Source organism: Sceloporus occidentalis, unplaced genomic scaffold, assembly GCF_023333645.1.
Source record: "Sceloporus occidentalis isolate IW3139 unplaced genomic scaffold, rSceOcc1.0.p SCAF_6, whole genome shotgun sequence".
Classification (NCBI taxonomy): Eukaryota; Metazoa; Chordata; class Lepidosauria; order Squamata; family Phrynosomatidae; genus Sceloporus; species Sceloporus occidentalis.
The window spans coordinates 79,510,211-79,535,599 of NW_028316986.1; the positions used below are offsets into that span (position 1 = coordinate 79,510,211).

Here is a 25,389-nt window from a genome sequence, read left to right on the forward strand (position 1 = left end):
TTTGTCATCCCACTTTTTCAGCTGCTTTTAAAAATGCTCCAGATTCTCTTCCCCCCTTCCATTTTCCCCTTTTGCCCTTGGCATATAGTCACAGTCTTCCAGATTCAGGGCACAGGATACCTGAGAAAGTGGAAAAACTGCAGATAACTGTACCCCCCCCCCCCACAAGCATATTTAACACACACATAAAGGATGAGCTGCAGATTCAACCCACTGTGGATGCCTTTGAAGCGGTACAGATCTTTCACAAGGCAGAAACAGGTGGCTGCTGGTGCCATATGCCATTTTTAATCAGGACTTACAAGCCTTGCCATACTTTCGCAGTCTCTTTGTCTCATGAGGTTTGCAGTCCTTATTAAAAATGGCACAGAGCAGAAGTGGAGGCAGCAGCAAATAATCAGTGAATTATTAAATCCACAAAAGGCTAACTGTACTTCCACTGGTCCCAACTGAAGTTCAAAGTTCAAAGGTAAAAGTAGTTTGATCTCAGTTGATTCAGTGATGGAGGAGGGGAGAAGAGAGGGCAGAATGTTATATTTTCCTGTAGTCTCAGCCAAAAGCAAACTGCAGTATTGTCTCCTGGAGTGTGCGTTTTTCCTCATTAATAACTTTTGCTATCTTGACTACACACTGATGTTGCTTGGCTGAACATGTCCCAGTTTTCATCTATGAAATGTAAGAGGGTGTTGGAATGTGGCCCTGATATATCCTGCTCTGGGAACTTCCCAGTAATCTCCATCTCTCTCCTCTAAGTACACATGAGTATGGCAAACCAATTTTTATGTTCACCATTTCAGCTCTCTTAAATTCACAATATTCACTCTGAGTTTAAAAGTTCAAAAGCTTTCTCTACAGACAAAGGTTTGTCACACAGCACCTGCAGTCTTCTGTGGTTTTAGGAATGTGGGGGTTGGCTGACATTTATATTTTGAGTGGGCCCTGGGACAGTCCCTTCCCCACTCAATTTACCGAATGTACCACTCAGGTTAAGAGATAATTGTTTTTCCTATGGAGACACTGCACAGATGCTTCTCTGGGGTCAGAGACCATGTAGAAAGGAACTCTGCTTTGTCTTCTCATTGTCTTGCTTGTCTCTCATGCTTCTGTGTAATGGCAGGTCATCTTTTTATGAAGCAAGAAGTCAGCTCATCGTTAAACAAAATCTTGCGTTATTCAGAGATGCAGGAAAATGTAACATAGCAACAGCAGGTCGGGGTGGTGTGTCTCCTACTCTTATGGGAAAATAAGTATGAGTTAAGGAATCTTTGAAAGGAATGCAGAGGAAATAGAGAGTGATGCTTTTAGAGTCACGTAGTCTAGCTTTGAGATAGAATGGAAGCAGGTTGTGCAGACTAAATAGGTGTGTGTGTGTGTGTTTGTGTGTGTGTGTATTGTTTGCCTTCAAGTAATTTCTGACTTATGGTGACCCTACCACAGGGTTTTCTTCGCACATTTCTTCAGAAGATATTTGCCATTGCCATCCTCTGAAACTCAGAGACTGTGACTTGCCCAGGGGGTATACATGGCTGAGCTGGGAACTGATCCCTGGTCTCCAGAATCATAAGCCCTTATCAGATGAGTCTGGAACTGGGGGTCTTCAGCACTGGGCGGTTCGAATTCACGTTATTTCGCACAATACCATCATACCAGCATTCGAATGGCCCAATCCGAACTCACGTGAATGCGCGAGATGCCGAACTGAATGCGTTCTGGCTCCTCTTTTTGGAGCGTGTTGGCCAGTGCGCTGATAAGGGGATTGGCAATATCCTGGATTGGGGCTCTGTTCGATCTCAGTGCGAATGGCTCTGGTGTGACTACCCAATCCTGAATTCCATCGCAAGACCCCCAGATTCCAATTTTAACTTCCGGTGGGTCTTTCCTCTTGCTGGTTCCAGGGAAGCGGGGGGGGGGGGCGGTTCCAGCGGCCTCCTCCTCCTCCTCCCGGCTTGGGAGCCAGCATAAGCTGCATCCCAAGAAGGGAAGAGGCGCGGGGGGCCGCTGGAATCGTGGTTCCGGCAGCCTCCTCCTCCTCCTCCCGGCTTGGGAGCCAGCATAGGTTGCATCCCAAGAAGGGAAGAGGCGCGGGGGTCGCTGGAACGGCGGCGATCGCCGCGATTCTAGCGGCCCCGCGCCTGTTCCCTTCTTGGGATGCAGCTTATGCTGGCTCCCAAGCCGGGAGGAGGAGGAGGAAAAAAGCATCCCCATTTACTTAGATGGCCATCCAGCCTCTTTGACAGCCGCTGGAACTGGTCCTCCCCCCCCCCCCCCCAGAATACATATTCACACACTCACACACACACACGTACAACCGGGCATTGCTAATTTGTTGCAAGGGAAGGTCATGGTAACGTTAAAACCAAGCAGGAATGTAGAGAGGAAACAGAGAGGAATGTAGAGAGGGCACGTTGTATCGCGATTGTTAATGTGCATGAGCTGGCTCTCCAGCTGTTTACCGGGCTGTTATGACGTGACCTCCCCTTTCACCCCGGAAGCGTTTAAGGTCGCAACCCATGCAGGGCACCACTGAGCATGTGCGAGGGGGCCGATACGAATCGGCCAATCCTCATGTTGAGCACCGGTGTGACAAAACATTCTGCACTGAATGCACTTCGCGCGAATGCGTATTGGCCAATTTGAATCATGCCAATTCGGAGGGGCTCCCAGGTATGATGGTATTGTGCGAAATAACGTGAATTCGAACCGCCCAGTGCTGAAGACCCCCAGTTCCAGACTCATCTGATAAGGGCTATAGTCCAGTGCTCAAACCACTACACCATGCTGGCTCTCCCAGCTCAGTGTATCATCCAATTTTGATAGGCTGCACTATCCTATTTAGCTCTTATCAAAATGCTGTGTATGATCCAGAGATCTCAAAACCTGTTCCTCAGGGAACTGGGGAGGGGAGATCTCAGAGTAAGGCCACTGCTTGAGAGAAAAAGAATGTGTTTGTGTGTGTGTGTGTGTGGGGGGGCGGATTGATGTTTAATGGATCATGGTTAATGACATCACCAGAGCCTGCCTTCTGTGCCTTATATAAAGTTTCATTGACCCTCCCACCCTAGTTGCAGTCCACATATTGCCCCATTTTGTTCAGGATGACCTCCTAATCTTTAGAAGAAGGATTTGAGGATGGGACAAAGATGTACTTAAATGGATTTGGTGGAATTGTGGGTCTGATCTTGTGGAAACACTTTCCACAAGGTAGGAACAAGGAACATGTGGCTCTCATCAGCCTTAAGCTAACATAGCCATTAATGAAGGGTGTTAGACTCAGTCCATTTCTGGTGGCCATTTTTAAAGGAATAATGTGCCAGACTTCCATGTTGGTGTCTTTCGTGTCATCATAGGCAGAAAAAGCTGAAGGATTTATCAGCCTTCCCAACTTCACAGTGGAGCAAGCAACAGAATGCAAGAAAAAGCAGTAAGTCCATTATTCTGTCTGGCACTTTTGAGAAAATTAATTGCTACAAACCAAAACAGGAACATAAGAACTTAACAGAACTTGGGAAAGTTATTTCTTGGCATAGCAACTCCCAGAATACCCTGCCCCCACAATAGTTGACTGGAAGATTCTGGAAGTTGTGTCCCCAAACATAACTTTTCCAAGCTCTAGTTTACCGAATGTCCACCTAGTCCAACATTCTGTTCCCCCCGTGTACCAATGTAATACTCTCCAGCAGGTGTGAAAGCAACAGCCCTCCCTCCCGCTCCTTCTCTGATGCACACATTTTCATTTCAGTTTGATGCTTTGTTTTCACACTAAACAATTATAACACTATAATCCCACTTTAACTGCAGTGACTACATTTTATGGAATCCTGGAATTTGTAATTCAGAAAATTCTATATACCTAACAAAGCTACAAATCCCGAGATTCCACAGGCTGGAGCAACAGCTCTAGAGTAGTATTAAAGTAGTCTAATTGTGTAGTATGAAAGAGACCACAGACTGTACATGTCTAGAATATATTGGGAGAAATAAAGCTGTGATTTATCATACTGTAATGGCCAATCCACAAAAATGTACCAGTCATCTGGCCTGATTTTTTTCCAAGGCAAAAGGATACTTCTCAGTGCTGAAATCTCACTGACATTAGAAAGTTTTTCCTTCTTGATCCCTTTTCTGAATTCATGAAGGACAAGTGAGTTTTTCCCTAGTGAATTAGAAATGAATGATTACAATATAGTGTCTCCTTCATTGCAAGACTTATCATTTACTCTCTGGGGAAGCTGTGAAGAGAAGACAAATGTCTCAATTTGGCTGTAATGGTCCTGATTAATTCTCCATTTCCCCATGTTTTCAGGTAGTTACAAGTTCCCCATCCATGACCAAATATAGACTTATGTCTCAGTACTGATGGTCAAAGGAATGCATATGCTCCAATTGTCTCCATTTGGCAGGGACAGTCTTGATTAACCTTTTGTCATTTCACTTTTTCAGCTTCTTTTAAAAAGTCCCAGTTTCTTTTTTCTCCTCCCACTTTCTGCCTTTATCCTCAGCTTATTTCAATTGATGCAAACTGAGCTCAAAGTGCAAAAGTAATTTGCATTCAGTTAACTCAGCAGTGGGAAGAGGAGAGGATGGGTTGCTTCTTGCCTTCCTCAGTAGACTCAGACAAAAGCAGGCTGCAGCATTCGCCTTAGCCTGTATGCAATTACTCATTAAAATATTTTGCCATCTTGATGACATTCTGGTGGTTATTGGCCAGTTTTCATCTGTAAAATGTTGGAGGACATGAGCTCTCTCATTCCAAACCTCTCCCAGGCCCTGTAGTTTTAATCACATGCTTTCCCTACTCCTTTTGTGAAAGATAAACACAATCATACCAAGTTTCCATTCAGCCCCCTACATTACAGTCCTCTAAGGTACTTGAGAGAACATGCATGTGGAAATTGCCTGCCACTGATGTGGAACAGCGATTAATGTACTTGCCTTTTCCTTAATACTAGAGCATTCATATTGTAGTTTTATTTTGTGAGCATAGTGTTTTGGTAAATTACTTTACTTTGTTTGTAAAACTTACCCACACACTCAGTTCTTCAATGTAATATTTTCCTTATATATACATATGTGTTTTTTATTTCTTCCCTCCAAAGTGCCATGAAGATCATCCATCCACACATCAAGACATTTTATTTTGCAGCAGAAAATACAGAGGAAATGAATATGTAAGTAATAGCAAATGTCCAACCTCTATCACTATCTTTTGCCTAAGAGGAGCCATGTGTGTTTACTACTCCCATGGTTGTCAGAGGTATTAATCCACTGGTGGAAAAAATATTTCAGTCATAAAACCACTGAACTACTCTTTTAGAGGCTTCACAACATTGGTGGGCAGGGCCAAAATGTAAAAGTAAACCAAGGGGCAAAACAGAGGACCCCAACAGAGAAGTTTGCCACCGCCTATTTGAGTGCTGGATCAGGGCTGCAGCAACCTTACACTCTGGCCCCAGTGTTTCATTTTTCCAGTCTCACAAGAAGCGGCAAGATGCTGTTCTTTTTGGGAGTGGAAAAGGGTGCCTTTGCTGCTGTGGCGGCACTTTTTGGCACTCCTTTTGGCATGTGGTGTCTGAACGCTGTGTCAAAGAAGTGCCATAATGCAGACTGCCATTCGGTCAGATGGGCGGTGTGATGTTGGCTTGGGGGTGGAGTCAGGGTGTATGGTGGACAGCCGTCACATTCCCACTCCATCCCGATGCCAGCCCTTTTGGCTGGTCTCTTTAGCCTCCAAGATACATTTAAAGTGGAAATGATCCCTTACCCAATTCCCATCACAAATAGCACTGCCTGCTGTTGCTTATCTATTTCCTGAGTAGTGGGGAGAAAGAGAAGAGGTTAAAGTTGCTCCCTATGGTCAACTGCTGCTCTCAGTGGCTGGGCAGTAGAAATTATACTATTTTAATGCAACTTTAACTGCCAAGGATTCCTATGGAATTCTGAGTTTAGTAGTTTAGTGAGGCACTAGAGATTTCTGGCAGAGCATTCTAAATACCACTACAAAAACTGCTCCATAGGATAGAGCCAGGCAAAGCAGTATCAAAGTGCTATAATTGTGTACTGAGAAATATACGAAGAAAGAAGCTTCTTCACTAGCTCCAATGGCTTTTGGGGGCTGGTGAAGCCTTCCCTCATCAGTGCAATCACTTCTCTGCTTATTTGTCAGGGCTTCTGTAGGCCAAAAGTCATCAACTGTTGCATTAGTCCATTTTGTACAGTAATATCTATTTGAGTTATCCTAATACTTTATTTCATCATGAAGTTAAAACTGATGGAAGGATTCCTGCTTATCCTGGGCCATAAACTGAAAGCAGCTTGCCTAATGTGCATGAAAGACAAAGCATTGATTGAAAGTAGCATATGTCCTACATTTTTGATGGCTTATACTGAAATGCACAACATATAACAGGAGGAAGAGGGAGCAATAAATGTCTTCCGCCATTCTTATTCAGGTGAATATTTCTAACTGACATATTTCTTAGGTTTGGTTTAGTTAATTTCAATGTTAGATAAATTTTCAGTTTACAAAAATATGCTTAGGAGACTGTACATATCTTATAGAAACCTGTTGTTACATAACTTGGATATTCCATTCCATATAAATACACATACTTTCTTTTGAATTTCAGGTGGCTAAATAAACTAGGCCTAGCTGTCTCTGATGACCAAGCCAATAAAAAGAATGAAGAAGGTATCCTCCAGTGTTAACTTCTTTCTACACCTTTTTGCATGATAACCTTTTTCTAGGATAAAACAAATACTATTAAGAATGTCCAAGACAGAACACGAGTGTTTGATTAGAGTATAAAAATATGACAATAAGCCTATGAGCAAATTTACAATTCAGTTATAAATCCAAACTTCACAAATATCAAACAAACTTGACATAATAAAATTTAACACATATGTTTACCATATGGGTCCTTGATATCTACTTGGATTTGGTTCTAGGATCACTCATAGATACCAGAATCTGTGGATACTCAATTCCCATTATATACAATGACGCAGTAAAATGGTGTCCCTTATATAAAATAGCAAAATTGAGATTTGCTTTTGGGAATTATTATTTCTTTGAATATTTTGAAGTTGTGCGTGGTTGAATCTGTGGATGCAGAATCCACTATGGCTGTACATATAAACCTCTCCAGCAATCAATATATTAAAGTTTGAAGAGACTATTAAAAAAGAAAGAGGTCCGTTCTACACTACATGCCATGGTTCCATCCTGTGGAATCCTGGGATCTGTAGTTTCATGATGTATTTAGGATTCTCAGTCAGAGAACTCTAATGCCTCCTCAAACTGCAAATTGCCATATTCCACTGGACAGAACCATGGCATTTCATCTGGAATCAAAGTAATAATGTAGGCTGTAAAGTCCCAGAGTCAAGCTAGAGATAGCAGAATACTATCCTCCTGTCCTAGTGAATGAAATATATGTTATCCCCTCCCAATATTGGTAGTAACTAAGTGTTCTCTTTTTGAAAGCTGCAGCTTGCATATTCAGAATGCTTGGACATCTGGCAATTCTCTCTCCATATATGATTAGCGTCTACTTGGACTACTATTCCTGAAATTGGCCCAAACCAACAAGGCTGGGGCTTTCTGGGAAGTGCAGTCTGAATGCCAACAACAACAACAACAACAACAAAGAAAAAAATTTGTAACAGCTTGTTTTGATGATTTGGATATTTTAAATATAGGGCTGGGAAATAGTGGTTTTCCAGCTATTGCTTGACTGCAGCTCCCAATAACTGTAGCCAGCATGGTGATGGGAACTGTAGTCCAAGAAATTCTAATCTAGAAGGAGTTCCCCAGCCTTTTAAACAGATTATTGTATGCAGTGACCTTGGAAAAAATGAAGGCTATTTATTTAATGTTATTTATTGTGCAATTTTGTCAGGATGTGGAAATTACATTTGTTGTTATTTACTCTTAAAGCATACATGGAGTTTAATTTGAAGACTTTGGAAGACTCATGTTAAATATATTCAGCACTGTAGTGCTATATGTTATATTCTTATGGCTTTGCTGCCTTCCAAATCACAATGGTTTGTTATACTGCCTGTATTCACCACCACACCAGACATCTCCAATAGTACAGGAGGAACTGAGGAACTGGTTCCAACCAGCATGGCATGCTAAAGGAGGAACTGAAAACCTTACATTATTTGGGTATTTTCTTTCTCAACAAGTAAGGGATTTGTCTGAAATGATTTCCCCATAAACTAAAGTGTAAGAAGGAACTAGGCTAGAAAGGAGAAAGCCACCTTTAAGAGGAGAGACAAACCAAAATAGACAGCAGAAGCGAGTAGAGATAACATTCATTTTGGTCTTATGAGGGTTGAGCTTGGAACTATAAGAAGTGAGATGGAAATAAGGTAGTTACTTGCAATTAATTACTTTTGGGGTAACAAGACTGTGATGAAGTTACACCTGAAAAGTAACATGATGAATTAGAATGATGTTCTTTTTAACAATCAACCTGCTGCTTGCAGTAGCTGTCTGTGTTGTAACTTCAGGACTCAGCTGCTTCTGCAAACTTCTCCTGAGTGCACAGCTGATTTAATTCCTCCTGCCCCACCCATATAGGAAGGATGAGTTACACTTCAGCCTGATCCTAAAATTGTCTGCTAGGTACATTGTTGTTGTGTGCCTTCAAGTCATTTCTGACTTACGGTGACCCTAAGGCAATCCTATCATGGGATTTTTTTTTTGGATGAGATTTGTTCAGAGGAGGTTTGCCATTGCATTCCTCTGAGGCTGAGAGAGTGTGATTTGCCCAAGGTCACCCAGTGGATTTCATAGCTGAGCTGGGAATTGAACTCCAGAGTCGTAGTCTAATGCTCAAAGCATTATGTCACACTGGGGTAGTACTAGGTATACATAAGAGAATTTTCCTGCATGTTTCTTGCTATGGGGAATGTATACAGCATACAGGGGATACTCCTCATTGTTATTTCTGATCAGTGATAAAAATGGATGGTATTCAGAAGACAACAGTAAAAACAGCGGAATTCCTCTTCCAGCTACTCAGAATGTGGCAGACGTAGGATATAGGAGAGTAGTTTGGGCTTACCAAGAAGCCTCAAGGGAACGGATTGGCGATTTCTGTGGGACAAACTAGTCCAGAGGCTGATGGTCCCTTCTCTTGTTGCAAGGTGTAAGAATATGTATGTTCATAGAAAAGTGAAGTCCCTTTCTGGAAATTAAAATTTGCCTTATTTGCTATGCAGTTATTCACAAAGGTAGAGTTATTTAGCTGTGGGAGGCCTAAATATAACAACCCTATCTTGAGAGTTAGGGTTGGTGTGGTGGCTTTCTATTGCCTTCCTAAAAACATAACCTATTCCCTGGCTCTCACATAAAAAGAAGTTCCATAAACGTGAGGATTTCTACAAGCTTCTATATATTTGCTGTTGCAAGTGTTACAAAGGAAAAAGAAAATCAGAAAAGCTGCAAGATACCCAATTTTGCAAACAGACTACCCTTCATACATGACTGGATCGGGAATGATATGTTTTTTAGTTCAGGTTCTTTGTACTGCCGCGTGTTCAGCAGAGTGCCTAATGCATTTTTAACTGCTCTGCTCTTGCTTTCAGAGTGCTATAGCGAAAGTGAGCATGAAGATCCAGAAATAAATGCAGAGACGCCACCACCTCCATATTCAGATCAGCTGCTGTCTTCTCAGTCGGTATGTATTATAGTAATTAGCTTGCTTCCCCTTGCTAAATGGCTTGTGCCAATGTCACTCTCTCCTGTTTTCAAGATGCCTCTCTTAGAAGTTATCTGCAATGACAAATGGCAAACTGCTCCTCTCCTCTTTTGTACAGGAGGATATTTCAAACTACAGCTCCCATAATCCCTTTGCCATTGGCCATGGAACTAGAAGCATGAAGCATGCCCACCAATTCTTAAAATGACATCCTTTTACTCTGTACATAATCCCTTACTTTACCATTGGTCATGGCTGGTGTAACAGGGAGCTGAACTTCAAAATGTTCAGGGGGAGAAACTTTCCTCATTTCTAATTTAGAGAACAAGAAAGGGGCTTTTTATGGTGCTGTACTTCTTTTATTCTTTGTTTTAAAATAATATTTTGAATGGTTTTAATTTTGTTGTTAATTTAATACTGTTTAAACCCAAGTTTTTAGGGGTTTTAAAAAATCATATGTGTTTTATTGTAATTCTTATAATTTTGTAAATTGCCTTGGTGATACTGCTTGGCATACAGATTCTGCATATAATTCCTCCAATCCAACTGAATGGGAGATTTTGTCAAAATCAATCTGGCTTTTGATGACTCAGAGCAGGGGTCGGCAACCTACGGCCTGCGGGCCGGATGCGGCCCGCGAGCACTGTAGGACCGGCCCCTGGCCGACCCTGCCGCCAATTGCCGCCGCCGGAGCGCTCCTTTTCCCCGTGCCTCTGGGCTCCCAGGGGGCGGGGGCAAGCGCTGGGGCCGCCGGAGCGCTCCTTCCCCCCGCCCCCTGGGATGGCCTCAGTCTGGCCTCCCAGGTGGCGGGGGCAAGCGCTGGGGCCGCCGGAGCGCTCCTTTCCCCCGCCCCCTGGGATGGCCTCTGGCCTCCCAGGGGGCGGGGGCAAGCGCTGGGGAAGAAGGAGGAATGGAGGAGGAGGAGGGAGGAAGGGAAGAGGAAGGATGAAGAAGAGGAGGAAGAAGGAGGAAGGAAGGAAGGAAGGAGCAGGAGGAGGAGGGAGGGAGGAAGAAGAGGAGGAAGAAGGAGGAAGGAAGGAAGGAGCAAGAGGAGGAGGGAGGGAGGGAGGATGAAGAAGAGGAGGAAGAAGGAGGAAGGAAGGAAGGAAGGAAGGAAGGAAGGAAGGAAGGAAGGAAGGAGCAAGAGGAGGAGGATGGGAGGGAGGATGAAGAAGAGGAGGAAGAAGGAGGAAGGAAGGAGCAGGAGTAGGAGGGAGGGAGGGAGGATGAAGAAGAGGTGGAAGAAGGAGGAAGGAAGGAGGGAAGGAGCAAGAGGAGGAGGGAGGGAGGATGAAGAAGAGGTGGAAGAAGGAGGAAGGAAGGAAGGAACAAGAGGAGGAGGGAGGGAGGGAGGATGAAGAAGAGGAGGAAGAAGAAGGAAGGAAGGAAGGAGCAAGAGGAGGAGGGAGGGAGGGAGGATGAAGAAGAGGAGGAAGAAGGAGGAAGGAAGGAAGGAGCAGGAAGAGGAGGGAGGGAGGGAGGGAGGGAGGGAGGGAGGATGAAGAAGAGGAGGAAGAAGGAGGAAGGAAGGAAGGAGCAAGAGGAGGAGGGAGGGAGGGAGGGAGGATGAAGAAGAGGAGGAAGAAGGAGGAAGGAAGGAAGGAGCAGGAGGAGGGAGGGAGGGAGGGAGGGAGGAGGAGGAGGAGGAAGATGAAGACATGCAGTCTTTCTGAAGGTGAGACAGTGTGACTTTCCAAAGTGCATTTCTGTGTATTTTCAGTGCTTTCAATGCTGAAAGGTGTGCTTTTACAAGGAGAGTGGTAGTGATGATATGTCAGTTTGTGGGACATGCAGTCTTTCTGAAGGTGAGACAGTGTGACTTTCCAAAGTGCATTTCTATGTATTTTCAGTGCTTTCAATGCTGAAAGGTGTGCTTTTACAAGGAGAGTGGTAGTGATGGTGATATGTCAGTTTGTGGGACATGCAGTCTTTCTGAAGGTGAGACAGTGTGACTTTCCAAAGTGCATTTCTATGTATTTTCAGTGCTTTCAATGCTGAAAGGTGTGCTTTTACAAGGAGAGTGGTAGTGATGGTGATATGTCAGTTTGTGGGACATGCAGTCTTTCTGAAGGTGAGACAGTGTGACTTTCCAAAGTGCATTTCTGTGTATTTTCAGTGCTTTCAATGCTGAAAGGTGTGCTTTTACAAGGAGAGTGGTAGTGATGGTGATATGTCAGTTTGTGGGACATGCACTCTTTCTGAAGGTGAGACAGTGTGACTTTCCAAAGTGCATTTCTGTGTATTTTCAGTGCTTTCAATGCTAAAAGGTCTGCTTTAACAGTGAGTGGTTTCGGCCTTCCCCTTCGGCTGAAAGGGCCCCTTGGAGCCCTTTCGGCTGAAAGAAGGGGCGAAGGAGGAGAGGGCAGGCACACGCCTCCTCCTCCCCGCGGGGCTTTGGCAGCCCTGAGGTGTCTTTCGGAGGACACCTCAGGCCTGGCAAAGCCCCGAGGACAGGAGCTGGGGCCGCGCGCCTGTTGCTCCTGCCCCTCACGGGCCCTTACTGCTTCTCTGAGAGGCAGCTGGGGGCCACGGAAGGGCAGGAGGAGCAGGCGCGCGCCTGTCACCCCCTCTCCCAATCCCCCCCCTTCTAGCTGTCTCTCAGACAGCGGGAGGTTGGGAAAGGGAGCAGAGAAAGCTCCGCCCCCAGAGGGTGGAAGCTCCGCCCCTGGCACGCAGCCCCACCCCCAGAGGGTGGAAGCTCCACCCCCGGCACACAGTCCCGCCCCCGGAGGGTGGAAGCTCCACCCCTGGCATGCGGCCCCGCCCCCGGAGGGTGGAAGCTCCCCCCCTTCCGGCCCCCAGTTGTCTCAGGGACAGCAACCCGGCCCCCGGCTCAAAAAGGTTGCCTACCCCTGACTCAGAGGGTACGTCTTGCACTGTAGAAATAATGCAATTTGATATCATTTTAACTGCCATGGCTCCATCCTACAGAATCCTGAGTTTTGTAGTTTTGTGAGGCACTGGCACTATTTGTTAGAGAAGGCTAAAGACCTTGTAAAACTACACAACCCAGGTTTCGATAGGATGGTGCTACGGCACTTAAAGTGGTGTCAAACTGCATTATTTCTACAGCGTAGATGAACCCTTAGGCATTTCTGGGACTTCTCAGCAATGTGGCCATGAGCATTCATGTATTTTTTTTGCCCTATTGCCTTTCTAAATCAGAACATTCTCCTCATTATTTATCCTTCACAGTGGCTCATCTTGTGCTGAGCTTCCAGTTTATCACTGCTTTTCCTAAACCACAGTATTCTAACCTTAAATGACTCAGTATTTAAGTATTTTAACTAGAGAGCTTGTATGATTGTCAGTCATACCAGGCTTTGCTAATGCTTAATTTGGTTTTATATTGTTTGGATGGTAGGTCATGATACCACTAATATACTCTTCTAAATTTTCCCTTCTGTTTCATGAAGATAAGGTAATCACTACTGCTCCCATCCTTATTAACTGGTGGAAGCAGAATATTTGGTGTTGATAATTACATATATATACATTTACAACAATATCAATTCTTGCTGAAGAAAGTGGTTTAGTGGTGAAGCATTCCCCCCCTAATTTCCTCTTCTTTCTGCAGCTTCCATGCTGCTTCCACACTAAAGAGCCCTCTTGCCATCCACATCAGGTTATTGCTGTCCTTTATGTAGAAGATAGGAAGAATCACCAAACTTCCCCCTCAAGGGAATTCTTAATTCGCTGAAGAGTTATCTATGGTGCAAAGCAGGGGTGGGCAAGTGTCAGGGGTTGAGCAGGTACACCAGGTTACTTTGGAAGACTGTACCTTCATCATCTTCCCAAAGAGTTCCTTGGTATCAGAGCCATGAAAAGTGTGTGTATCTGTTTTCCTTAGACCTGGTGTATGCATCTCGGGCTGATGCTTAAAGTGTTGTGTTTAACAACATTGCCAGAGGCTGCCACCTGTAACATCACCCTTATAACCTCATTGTGAAATCAGAAGGGGTAACCCCCAGGTCTCAAGTTTTGGCTATGAAATCTCAGGACCTGACCTGGCAACCTTTCTTAAAAGTAGTTTTGATTCCAAACTCCTCTCCCCACATTCCCTCAGGGTGAAGGAGGCATTTTTGCCAGTTTTTCAGTCCTGTTCATCAGTTTTAGGCCCACAGGGTTGATTTATTATTATTATTTCTTATTAACATTTATTTATAGAGCGCTGTAAAGTTTGCACAGTGCTTTACACAGTATTTAGTAAAAATTGTACAAAATTAATTAAGGTTACATCCAGGCAAGAATGTCAAAGATTTAATTAAAATTCTGATGTAAGGTTTCTATTTTGTTTTGGGCTCTTCTGTGGCTGCATTTGTGAAGTGCTGCTAAAAAAATTACAAGTATTTTGTTGTTTTGTTTCTGGAGCAGTTAACAAGGAAAGAAAAGACCCTTCTGGTCTGTCTTTTTGGTCTTTCTTGTAGAAGTAAGTCTTGGGCAGGTGCAAGGGTTTATTTTGAACAATTCTATGACAAGAATTTAAGAGGGGAACATTTTCCTATCATTGAAGTGCATGGGAAAGATCACCTCTTGTATCACTGTCTCTTATGTAGCTATTTAAAGGTAGAAAAGTCCTGGCAGAGGACATGGTGACCACTACAAATATCTTAGCACAGATGCCTTGGGATATTTGAACAAGCCTTAAGTTATCGATATTCAGTTCCAAACCAGAATCCAGTGTGTGTTACACAGTGCTATTCAAAACGTTAATCTAAGAACTGGTGTCAGTCCACAAGCCATTGGCAACTAGTCCCTGGTGAGTTTCCAGGAAAGGAAGAGGCAATTTGTAGATTCTTAGTGTAAATGCGTTACTGGTTCTCAGCACACTAGAAAGAAAGAAAAAAAGAGTCCACAACATCAGATAGCTTGAGAAATGCTTGTCTAATGGATCTTGGTAATCATGCCAAGGGGAGACAGCACATCAACACTATTTTATTCATTCATTCATTCAATTTATTGATATACCACCTTTCTCCTAAATTGGACAGAAAGGTACTCACAAAATATGTTTTTTTAAAAAAGGACAATTTCAAAACACAATTAAAAATACCGTAGTATTACCCACTCTTGAGTCCCAATTTTGGGGGAAAGTGGGATAAATAATAATAATAATAATAATAATAATAAAAGTTAAAATATAAAACCACTAAAATATACAGAAGTAAACACTCCAATAAGAAATCTCCCTGGACATAGTTAGATTTTAACGGCCTGCTTGAATCATAGAATCATAGAGTTGGGAGAGATTATTATTATTATTATTATTATTATTATTAACCTTTATTTATAAAGCGCTGTAAATTTACACCACCACTGTGTAAATTTCCCTCCTTGGAAGTCTTTAAGCAGAGGCTGGATGGCCATCTGTCGGGGATGCTTTGATTGAGAGTTCCTGCATAACAGGGGTTGGACTGGATGGCTCTTGTGGTCTCTTCCAACTCTATGATTATATGATTCTATGAGTCTATGAACACCCCCCCCCCCAAATGTGCTTCTTCAGGGTCAGTTTGGTTCTTGGACTGGAAAAAAAAATCCTGCCCCTTATCTAGATGGTTCAAATACTGCAACCATTTTACAGATCTCAGGATAGAGGGTAAGTAAGAGTAAGGCAGGGGTTGGGAACCTTTGGTATTTCAATATTTTGGACTACAAATCCCAGTAATCCCTTACTATTGGCCATATTGGGTGGGGCTGATAAGAGTTGTAGGCCCCCTTCCAAACATTGAGAGGGCTGAAGGTTGCTCAGCTCTGCTACAAGGTGATGTTAGATACCAAATACAAAAAGAGAAAAGGAGGCAGATTTGAGGAATATTCATCAGAAGGGTGAGGAGCAGCCATTGGTTCATACAATCCATTATTATATTCTGTATTCAACCTTGCATAAGTACCTCTCATGATAGGAGTGAGGCACTGTGATCTTACAATTCTTCTGTTACCAAATCTTTGGACACTCTAAATTGCACTAAGCAACTTCCATATCTAGAGGGTCAGAGGCGATAATCTGAAAAGACAGATAATTCCTGGAATTATTGCTTTGAATATCATTTATTATCTTGGTAGCAACTGATACCTTTTTCTTTCTCTCTCTCTGCTGCAAAATACATTGCTCTTTCTCTTTGCCTCTTGGCAGAAGGTACCAAGAAATTTATCAGAAAGTAGTTCACTTCCATAATCTTCTGCTTTAAAACAGTGGTGCTTGGAGTAAGACATCTTTGGCTGGGTAAAATTTAAGCAAAATTAACTACAAAATTAATAATTTCACAGAGCTGGCAAATTGCCCATATAGTATATAAGTGCCCCTTGTTGTCAGTTACTATTTGGTGTGTGTGTGTGTGTGTGTGTGTGTGTGTGTGTGTAGTGTTCCTGATGCCATCCATCATTAGTTTATGACTTAATTCCCTTTCCTCTTGCTTTATTGATTCTGGAAAACAGGACCAGCAAGAGGCTTCCTTAACATCATGTGTATCAAGTGAAGCATCATGTTCTTTGTCCTCGCCGGAAAGCACTGTGATGAAATCCCAAGGTTCCTCATCTTCTTCTTCATTGTCCAAAGCATTACATTCAGAGAGACAATCATGGCTTGACTTTGTTAATAGTTCTTCCATTGGGGAAGAGGCAGGCAACCTACCTTCAGCTGCTTCTGGTGACTTTGACAGCACAGATCGCCTGGCAATAGACTGTCATGAGAAAATGGGAAGTGGTACTGCTAAACCTGAGGGCAGCTTTCGGATTTCTTTAGCTGAAGGTACATCTTCATTAGATAGCACCAAAGACAACCTGTCTGTTCTTGGAGAAATTGCATCAAAAATTCTATCAAAAGGTAAGTAAAAAAAAATATATATTTGTTGGCCATATACTAATCCATCAGCCCATGCTGGCTGTTCTGCCATTTTTTCCTCTATCTTTTCATTTAAACATGACATTTGTTTGATCAGAGGAATTACCCAGCAAATTCTGTGTTACATGTTAAAGACAAGGAATCACAAGAAAACAATTTATCTTCACATAAAGATATGTACAAATACATAAAATTCAGATATTAACTTGAAAGATGGCAAATAATATCTGTTTATGGATTGTTTATGAATTGATCAGGGCCAATAGCTGGGTCAAACCACTCAACACAATATAGTCTGTCCAGTTGCTTCAGGAGTGTCTAAGCTTGTTTCTTGAACCCCCCTCCCTTAGCTCAGATATTGGAAAATTTTAAAAAGAAGATGTTTTGAATGTACCCTTTCAAAGCCCAACAGACACAAAATTAAACAAAACCTATTGAAATATCTTACGAACACATGGAGTAGCTTAGCAACCATGCAGGCCTGCACATGGGAAAGGTTTAGTGAGAAATTCCTTTTTAAAACAATGCAGCCAAATGTCCAGATATAAATAGAAGTTTGTTTGGGTGGGAGGAAGGAAAGACAAGAGACTACCACAATTAAACATAGTAAAAAAATCAATGGAATCATCTAACTTCTAACCTGAATGATTAGAATTTTGGGGTTTAGAACATCTGCAGAGGTCCTTGCAGAAAAGAGGGTCTGAGAGAATGTAGTTTTGGACTTTTGATTAATTCTTCCTAGGAAGCTAGAGACCAAAAGTAAAATCACTTGTGTTTAAGGGAATCAGGGACCACCGAAAGCTGACCGCTTAGCAGAGATGGACTGTTTTGCCCAATAATATGAAAAGTTCATTTTCTGATGTTGGTGGACTAGCCAGCCAAAGAAAACATTTAAAAAAATTAGATTCACCTCTCAAATCCAGAGCTTAGCTTACATGTCCAAAAAGTTTTCTATTTCCAACTAGCTTCAGCATTGTGAAGAAGGGCTTATCTTCTGGATGCTTATGTGGACAATAGCAAGATTTTGCTTTCTGATGAAATCACTTAAGTCATGATTAAGAATGTAACCATAGTACAAGTATGCAGTTTATAACTGTGGGATTCAACTTTTTCTGGTCCCATCCCATAGAATCCTAGAATTCATAGGTAAAGCACTTGGAATTTTGTTCCGCACAGTTGTACTTCTGTAGTTCAAGGGAGTGGACTCAGAAATTCAAGGTACCCCACCAAACTGTCAATCCCAGGATTCCACAGCATGGAACCATGGCAATCCAAATGGAATCAGACTGCCATAATTTTGCAAGAACAGAGTTGAGGAATGGAAAATTATTTGCTAGAAACCCTTTGGGAAGCAGGGAAGGAAGTGATTGTGTCAAAGGAATTTTATATTCATTGTGTAACTGACACAATGTGTAGTCCGTATTTTACCTCCCAATTTTTCCTCTTCTGAGGACAAATAAGCACTCTAGCAAGGGTGATCTCTTGTGGGAAAAGGATGAGAAAGGAAAGGGTTAGGCTAACCTGTCTTTCTTGATTTGCTATCAACCAAGATTAATATTTGCCTTACATTTTATTTTTTTGAAAGTGGAGGGGGGGGGATGACCGGAACTTCACGTGGTGAATTCTTTGAGAGTGAAGTGATAAACAAAGGCTTGAGTACGTGCTTACAGCCCCAGAGGTTTCTTTTTGACTAAATTGAGACTTTTGTACTTTGGCCATATTATGAAAAAAAACCTGTCTCCCTAGAGAAGACAATGATGTTTGGTAAGGTAGAAAGAAGTAGGAAAAGAGGAGAAGACTGCAGTACAGATGGATGGACTCAATCAAGGAAAACATAGCCCTGAGTTTGCAAGCCTTGGAGGTCTCTTATTCATAGGATCACCATAAGCTGAAATTGACGTGACAGCAGTTAACAACAACAAACTGCCATAATAAGGAGCAAGCAACCACTTTTCTTTTTTACTTCCTTTGGCAGTTGTTGAGGTAATGTGCTTGATTACAGCAGATGGCAAATAAAAGGGAAGTGTGTGTGTGCCTATGTGTGTGTAGCTGGAGAAAGCCAAACACTGCTACAACAGAATGGAGCCCTCTTTATATTATTATAGTTTGTCTCTTCTGGAGCAGCAATAACATCCTCCTTCCTGAAGTATTTATGGATCTCCTGGAGTCAGTGATCACAGGCAAGGCAATTTCTCTGATCCTGTCATGAATCTGATTCTTCAGTGCTTTCTCTTAACTCTCTAAGGGAGATCTCTGGTGTGCAGGGAAAACAACAATAGCAGTTCTCATGCCTAGTTCTGCTGATATTGCTGGACCCATAACAGGACAGCAGCTTCCCTAGTCAGTATATTTTCACAATGTGAAATATGATCCTAGCCTGGACTGCCCTTGGGAAACTCTCACATTTTGTAAGTAGTGTTACCCAGAATCTGTAATTGGAGGAAGGGTCAGGGCACTGAATGAAGGACATGAAGAGGAGGAAAGCATTGATAAAAATGATACATGTTGCAACTTGCAAGGAGCCTCAAAACTGTCATTCTCTTCCTCTATTTTAAGATGGAACCGACAGTCTAAAGAAAAGAAACAATGTCTTCTGTACCTTTCACAGTGGTGCAAAACAGGAGAATATGTCCATTTTCTTCTCTCTCTCTCTCTCTCTCTCTCTCTCTCTCTCTATATATATATATATATATATATATATATATATATGACATTAAGAGGCTTCTCTTGTATTCAGTCCCTTTTAAATATGCTACTCTGTCTAGTCTTTCTGGTGCCCTCAGGATCTGGAAATATTAGTATTAGCATTGATATAAAACAATTCAAGAAAATTAATTCATTAAGTTACAGTAACTAATTTATTAAACCATAAAAAACAGAATTACTAAAACTGATCGCTAATAAATTAAAGTTAAATGTTTCTCAGAAATTATGCTGCTGCATTACAATATCAAAGTTAAAAGTTGTTGCTGAAAATGTTAAAAAATAAGAGTAATAGATCTATTTTTTTTTAAAATGAACTGTTCTCAAGCTCTGGTTGCTACAGGATAGAGTTCATTGTTGGGTCTCCTTATTTAGTGAACAACAACATCTTTTGTTACCTTATTTTTGTAACTTGTAGTGTGTTCTGATGATAATTTATTATACTGAGATATCGAATCACAGAATCATAGATGGGGGGGGGACTGCAAGAGCCATCTAGAGCAGGATATAAATAAGTGTGTATGTAGTTTCCTTAGTACTTTATCATAATCATTCTAACAATAGGATTCAGGCCAATGTTTCATGCTTTACTGGCAAGATGAACCATTTTTTCTTCTCATTGCTGCAAGAAAAGCATTAAAAAGTCTTCCCTTTAAAAAATACTCACCATTTGAGGCTCATTCTGTGCAAAATGTACACTTTTTCACAGAGAAAATGCTGTTTTGTTTAAGACCTGGATTGAGAGGAATGAAAGCCTTTTGGTTGTCCTTGGGATGGTCTCCCTCTCTTCTGCCTTCTCAGTCATAGAAAATATAAATGGAGTAACTCTCTGTGTACTGCCTGAAAGGCTTAGTGGGATGAAAACAGATTGAATGGGTAGATGAATGAATGAATAAGTGTAATCTGTCTATAGGAACCTTGAGGTGAATTGTTCTATAGATGATGTTTAGGGAAGGGACTAAGGAGGCCACTTACACATCACCGCAAAAGAGGAAACATGCCACAAAAAAGGGGGGGCATACATTTGCTTAAATTGCTGTAGACAGTGTAAGAAATCAGTTAGCATGACAACAGACTGAAGATTCTGGGAGCTTTAGTATTTATTTATTTATTTTTTAAAAACCCTTTCTTGTCAGAAATGTAATTCCCATGATGATATTATTATTATTATTATTATTATTATTATTATTATTATTATTGCACTGTAAATTTACACAGCGCTGTACATACAAACTTTTAGTTAGACGGTTCCCTGCCCTCAGGCTTACAATCTGGAATCCTTGGATCTACTGGGTTTCTGCAGAGGCCTACAAACACTCCTCCTTTCCCCCTTTATTTCCCTACATTCTGGGAAGGGATGCAGTGGGAAGGGCACAAGGTGGAAGGAAGATTGTTTGGCAATAGATTGGTTGCCATGCATGGTATTCTTTATTTCACACTTAGCAGAGTAGCCCTGAAGTAGCATGAAATCTTTGTGAGAATCATGGTCTAAAAAGAAAGTTGAACATTGTTATCAAGTGACACTGCTTCCTTGGGCCCTCAGAGTCACTTCAGGGTGGCTAGTTACATGTGTGAATGACATTTAACACCTTTAGTGCACTGTGATAAGCAAAATGGTGTTATATAAGTCCCATAGAGAGCCACTTCCTTCCTTTGGTCTTTAACAAATTTTCATGGGCAGATGCTCAGATGTGAGAAAACGTATTGTGTATGATGAACATAGGTGTTATTCTGATACTACGCTTAACAGACCAAAAAAAAAAAAAAAAAAAACCAAAAAAACCCCTAGTATTAACATAATAAATAATAATAATAAAAATTATTTATATCCCGCCTCTCTATGGAACACAACCAGGGCGGCTTACAATTAAAATGATACAATTCCATATTCCAATATCCCACTTCCTTAAAATAATAATTAAATTGTACAGAGTTAAAACATACCTTAAAAAAACCAATCAATCAACAATGTTTATAGCATAATTCCAGTAGTAGGTTCCAATGTTCAGTTTTTTAGTAGTCGGTTATCTACTCAGGGAATGCCTGCTGGAAGAAATCCGTCTTCACAGCTTTTTAAAAGCTGTTTAAGCTGGTAATATGACGGATCTCCTCTGGCAGGCCATTCCATAATCTGGGAGCAGTTGCCGAAGAAGTCCTATGGGGCAGACAGTCTGTTTTTTATAGGTTGCAACAGATTCCTCCCAGAGGGGTGGATTGTACAGAGGGAGGTGGTCCTGAAGATAGGTTGGACCCAAGCCATTTAGGGCTTTAAAGGTCATAACCAACACCTTGTACTGCGCCCGGAAACTAATAGGCATCCAGTGGAGTGATTTTAGAACAGGTGTTATATGTTCACTTCTGGCCGTGCCAGAGATCAACTTGGCTGCCATGTTCTGTAATAATTGAAGCTTCCGAACTAAGCACAAGGCTAGCCACATGTAGAGTGCATTACAGAAATGGAGTTGTGAGGTTACCAGCGCATGCGCCACAGTTTCTAGGTCCCTAGCTTCCAGGAAAGGATCCAGTTGGCGTATCAGCCAAAGCTGATAACAGGAGATCCTGACTGTCGCATTCACCTGATTTGTCAAGTGAAGCAATGGATCTAGGCATACCCCCAGACTGCAAACGCAGAGGAAAGTGTGATCCCATCTAGGACTGGAGGTTATATCACAATGCCTGGTTTAGGGGGCCCCACCGTAAATACCTCAGTTTTGTCTGGATTCAGCTTCAATCTGTTTTTCCTCATCCAGTCCATTAATGCTTTAAGACATTCATTGAGAGGAGGGATGACATCTGAAGTCATATCTGTAGAGCAAGACATGGCGAAATATATTTGGTTGTCATCAGCGTGCTGATAACACCCCACCCATGCCATTCAGGGCAGTTAAGAGTGGTCAAAAGCAACATAATTACAAAATGTAATTTTTTTTCCTGGTGCAGTACAAGGTGTTGGTTATGAAGAAAAAAACAACAAAAAACAAAAAACAAAAAACAAAATGTAATTTAAAAAACAGATGGATAATATGAATATAACAGGTCGTAAAACTTTACATGAAAGACTTTGTTATGCAGTGAAACATAGTAAAAGAAGGTACTTCTCCAGCAAGGAATGGAATTCCTATATTTTGGAACAGCTGTCAAGAAGGCCCTAGCTTTTCTCATCATTGCCTGTGAGCTTCCATTGTCAAGTGGGACACACACCTACTGTGGTACCTTGACCCTTGAAAGTGGCCTATCTTTGTCATAAAACTGTGCTGTCTTTCACATTTCCATGTTACACTAGTATGTGCACACCTAAATAGAAAACCTGTTGAGATAAAAGTGCATTTGTTGTTGATGTGTTCCTTCAAGTCATTTACAACTTATTGTGACCTTAAGGAGAACCTATCACAGGATTTTCTGAGGCTGAGAGTATGTGACTTGCCCAAGGTCACTCAGTGGGTTTTCATGACGGAGCAGGGGATTAACCCTGATCTCCAGAGTTGTAGTCCAATGCTCAAACCAGTACACCATGCTAGCTTTCAAAAGTGTATTGCACAGAATAATATTTTGGTTAACAGTTGGCTTCAGAACACATATCTGTGTCTTTTGATTTATCCTTGGATGAAAACTTGCATGGCCCCATGCAACAGAAGAGTTCTGCATGTGGAACTCCTGTACAGTTCCCTGTCCCCAGCACCAAGATTCACTGTGTTTCAACAATAGCTCCCTCCCAATAGCCATTCCATAGTTGAGGGGAAAGAGCTCAGTGAGAGAGTGCATGTTCTGCATGCAGCAAGGTGAAATGCTGGGTGGGCATCTTGAAATACCTCCAGGAAAGAATCCTGGCTGAAGCCCTAGACACTGTCAGTCAGTATCTACATTACTAGGCTGGATAGACTAATGACCAGACTCAGTAGAAGACAATTCTTATCTTGTTGTCTCTGTTAACCAACTGTATGCAGCTGCATTTCCTACAACAAACAGAAAGGATTTTTGCTATAATAGAAAGATTTTTAATGAGGACAGGAAATGCTACAGGAGCATTTCCTATAGTCCCTTTGCTATAGCATTGTGTTAATGCAATAAGCTATATTTAGCTTTTCTTTAAGCATAGGATTTTTATATTTGTAGAATGTTGTAAAAATGAATCAGTGCATACACCTGGAAGTGTATTCAAGTACAAATATTGGAGGACCACCACAGAGCTAAAGTGTGGTATTAAAATAAAGTTTTTATTAAAACAAATGGAGGAAAATGATGATGCAAGAATTAGGATGAGAAGACAAATAGCATGGATGTCTGCTACACAAACAACAAAAAATTACCATTTCTATTTTCACTGAGTGATCAGGTACACAGCTTCCGGGGGGGAATGTAGTGACAAGTTTACTATTAACCTATTGGTTCCATGAGTGAAGTTGAAGTAATTTCTAATAGTAAATGTCCCTTTTGTATAGAAGTGCAAACAACTGTCAGATGCTGACATGGAGACTCCCTTCATGAGCACACTCATCCATGTAGTGAACTGCTTAACAACAACAACAACAAATTTTATTTCTTTCCCATCTCTGCTCAAGCCTTGAGGTGGAGTACAGCAGGTTAAAATAAAAAACACAATTAAAAACACATAAAACCAAGAATTAAAATACAATACTATAATGCTGTTGAAATATACTCATAAGTGCACATTCTTTAGAATGTACAAATTAAAAAGTCATAATTGAAAATGGATTGGGTAGGCCTGCCAAAAGAGAGATGTTTTTAAATGCTATTTTAAATGCAGTAAATATTTTCAGCTGTTCTGTCTCTTCTGATAAGAGCCAGTGTGTCATAGCGGTGTGTGTGTTCGACTATGACTTTGGATACCAGTTCTCCCACCTCAGCCATAAAACCCACTGGATGACCTTGGGCAAGTCACATGCTCTCGACCTCAGGGGAAGGCAATAGCATGCCTCCTCTGAAGAAAGCTTGCCAAGAAAACTCCATGATACATTTGCTTTAGGGTTGCCATGACTCAAAAATGGCTTGAAAGCACACAACAATAACAACATCTCTTCAGGAAGGTCATTTTACCATCAAAAAGGTCAACTGACACAAAGGTCCTCTGGGAAACTGTTGCTAGTCTAGTCCTGGCCTGTTGGAGCAAACATTTCTGTTTTTACTAGAGGTGTGTGTGAATTCCATTATAATTCACTCTTGGGGTGGGGGTAGGGGGCAAATTTCTTTATATTGAAGAGGGGAAAAATTGAAATTAGAAAAAAATTAATGTAAGAGAAACTGATATTGATAGATTGATTAGTCTATCCAGGCAAAGGGCTTTGAGTGCTAAGCTCTTAAATCTCCACCTTTGAATCTCCTTTGTATATTTAGTTAAGTTTACTGTGCTCAGTGACAGAGAGAGTTACCACTTTCTTTCCATTTTTTTTCCTGAGAGGGTCTCCATCTTTAATTTGGTAGGAAGGTATAACGTGGGTCCCTCCATGCTAGCAATAGTTGTTCTTGTTGAAATTGACTGGTGCAAATCAAGGGGAATTTCATTTTAGCTTATTTTTGAAGAATTTGTTGAAAGAGTTTTCTTCATATTCATGATGTCTGAAGGGCTCTGCTGGTTGTAGGGTACACTGCGATAAGTTATTGTGGAAGGACCCCAAGGGGGTCTTGATAGCTGCCACCCAACACACCCTACAACTGAGAGAGTACCAGGGATGTAGCTAGGATTTTAGGAAGGGGGGGTCCAGACTAAGTGCCACCATTATAATGGGGCTTGGGTGCGGCGGCACAGCAGCACACACCATTCATTTTTCTAATTGAAGGGGGGGCGGACCCCAAGAACCCCCCCCCCCCGGCTACGTCCTTGAGAGTACTGTAGACAATGCAGCACCTCTGGAACCATCTATTTAGGACACAGCCTTGCTGAAAAGGTAGCTTTTTGAAGAGGTGGCATTATCAGATGTAGTAGCTATGATGGTGGAGCCCTTTCATTGTAGTTACGTCTAATGATACAGGATCTTAACCAGTGGTTTGTCTGAGTATCACTTTTTCCATGATTCTCCCTTTCATGATAGTGTAATCTCCATCGAAGCATCACATGTGTATTCACCTGTTTTATTCACAAAAACCAGTGGCACCAGAGCTTTATAGATCCCCATC

The 25,389-nt window shown here is 41.8% G+C and overlaps 1 protein-coding gene across 3 annotated transcripts in view; it reads left to right on the forward strand.

Moving 5' to 3' along the window:
- The window catches only part of IPCEF1 (interaction protein for cytohesin exchange factors 1), a 66,814-nt gene that overhangs the window by 39,842 nt on the left and 1,583 nt on the right, over nucleotides 1-25,389 (forward strand). For all 3 annotated transcript variants that reach the window (XM_089530164.1, XM_089530163.1, XM_089530165.1), the window contains 5 exons: nucleotides 3,348-3,421; nucleotides 5,097-5,168; nucleotides 6,627-6,688; nucleotides 9,601-9,692; nucleotides 16,149-16,536. In XM_089530164.1, coding sequence (XP_089386290.1) covers nucleotides 3,348-3,421; nucleotides 5,097-5,168; nucleotides 6,627-6,688; nucleotides 9,601-9,692; nucleotides 16,149-16,536 — 688 coding nt within the window. The remainder of the gene's footprint in view (nucleotides 1-3,347; nucleotides 3,422-5,096; nucleotides 5,169-6,626; nucleotides 6,689-9,600; nucleotides 9,693-16,148; nucleotides 16,537-25,389) is intronic.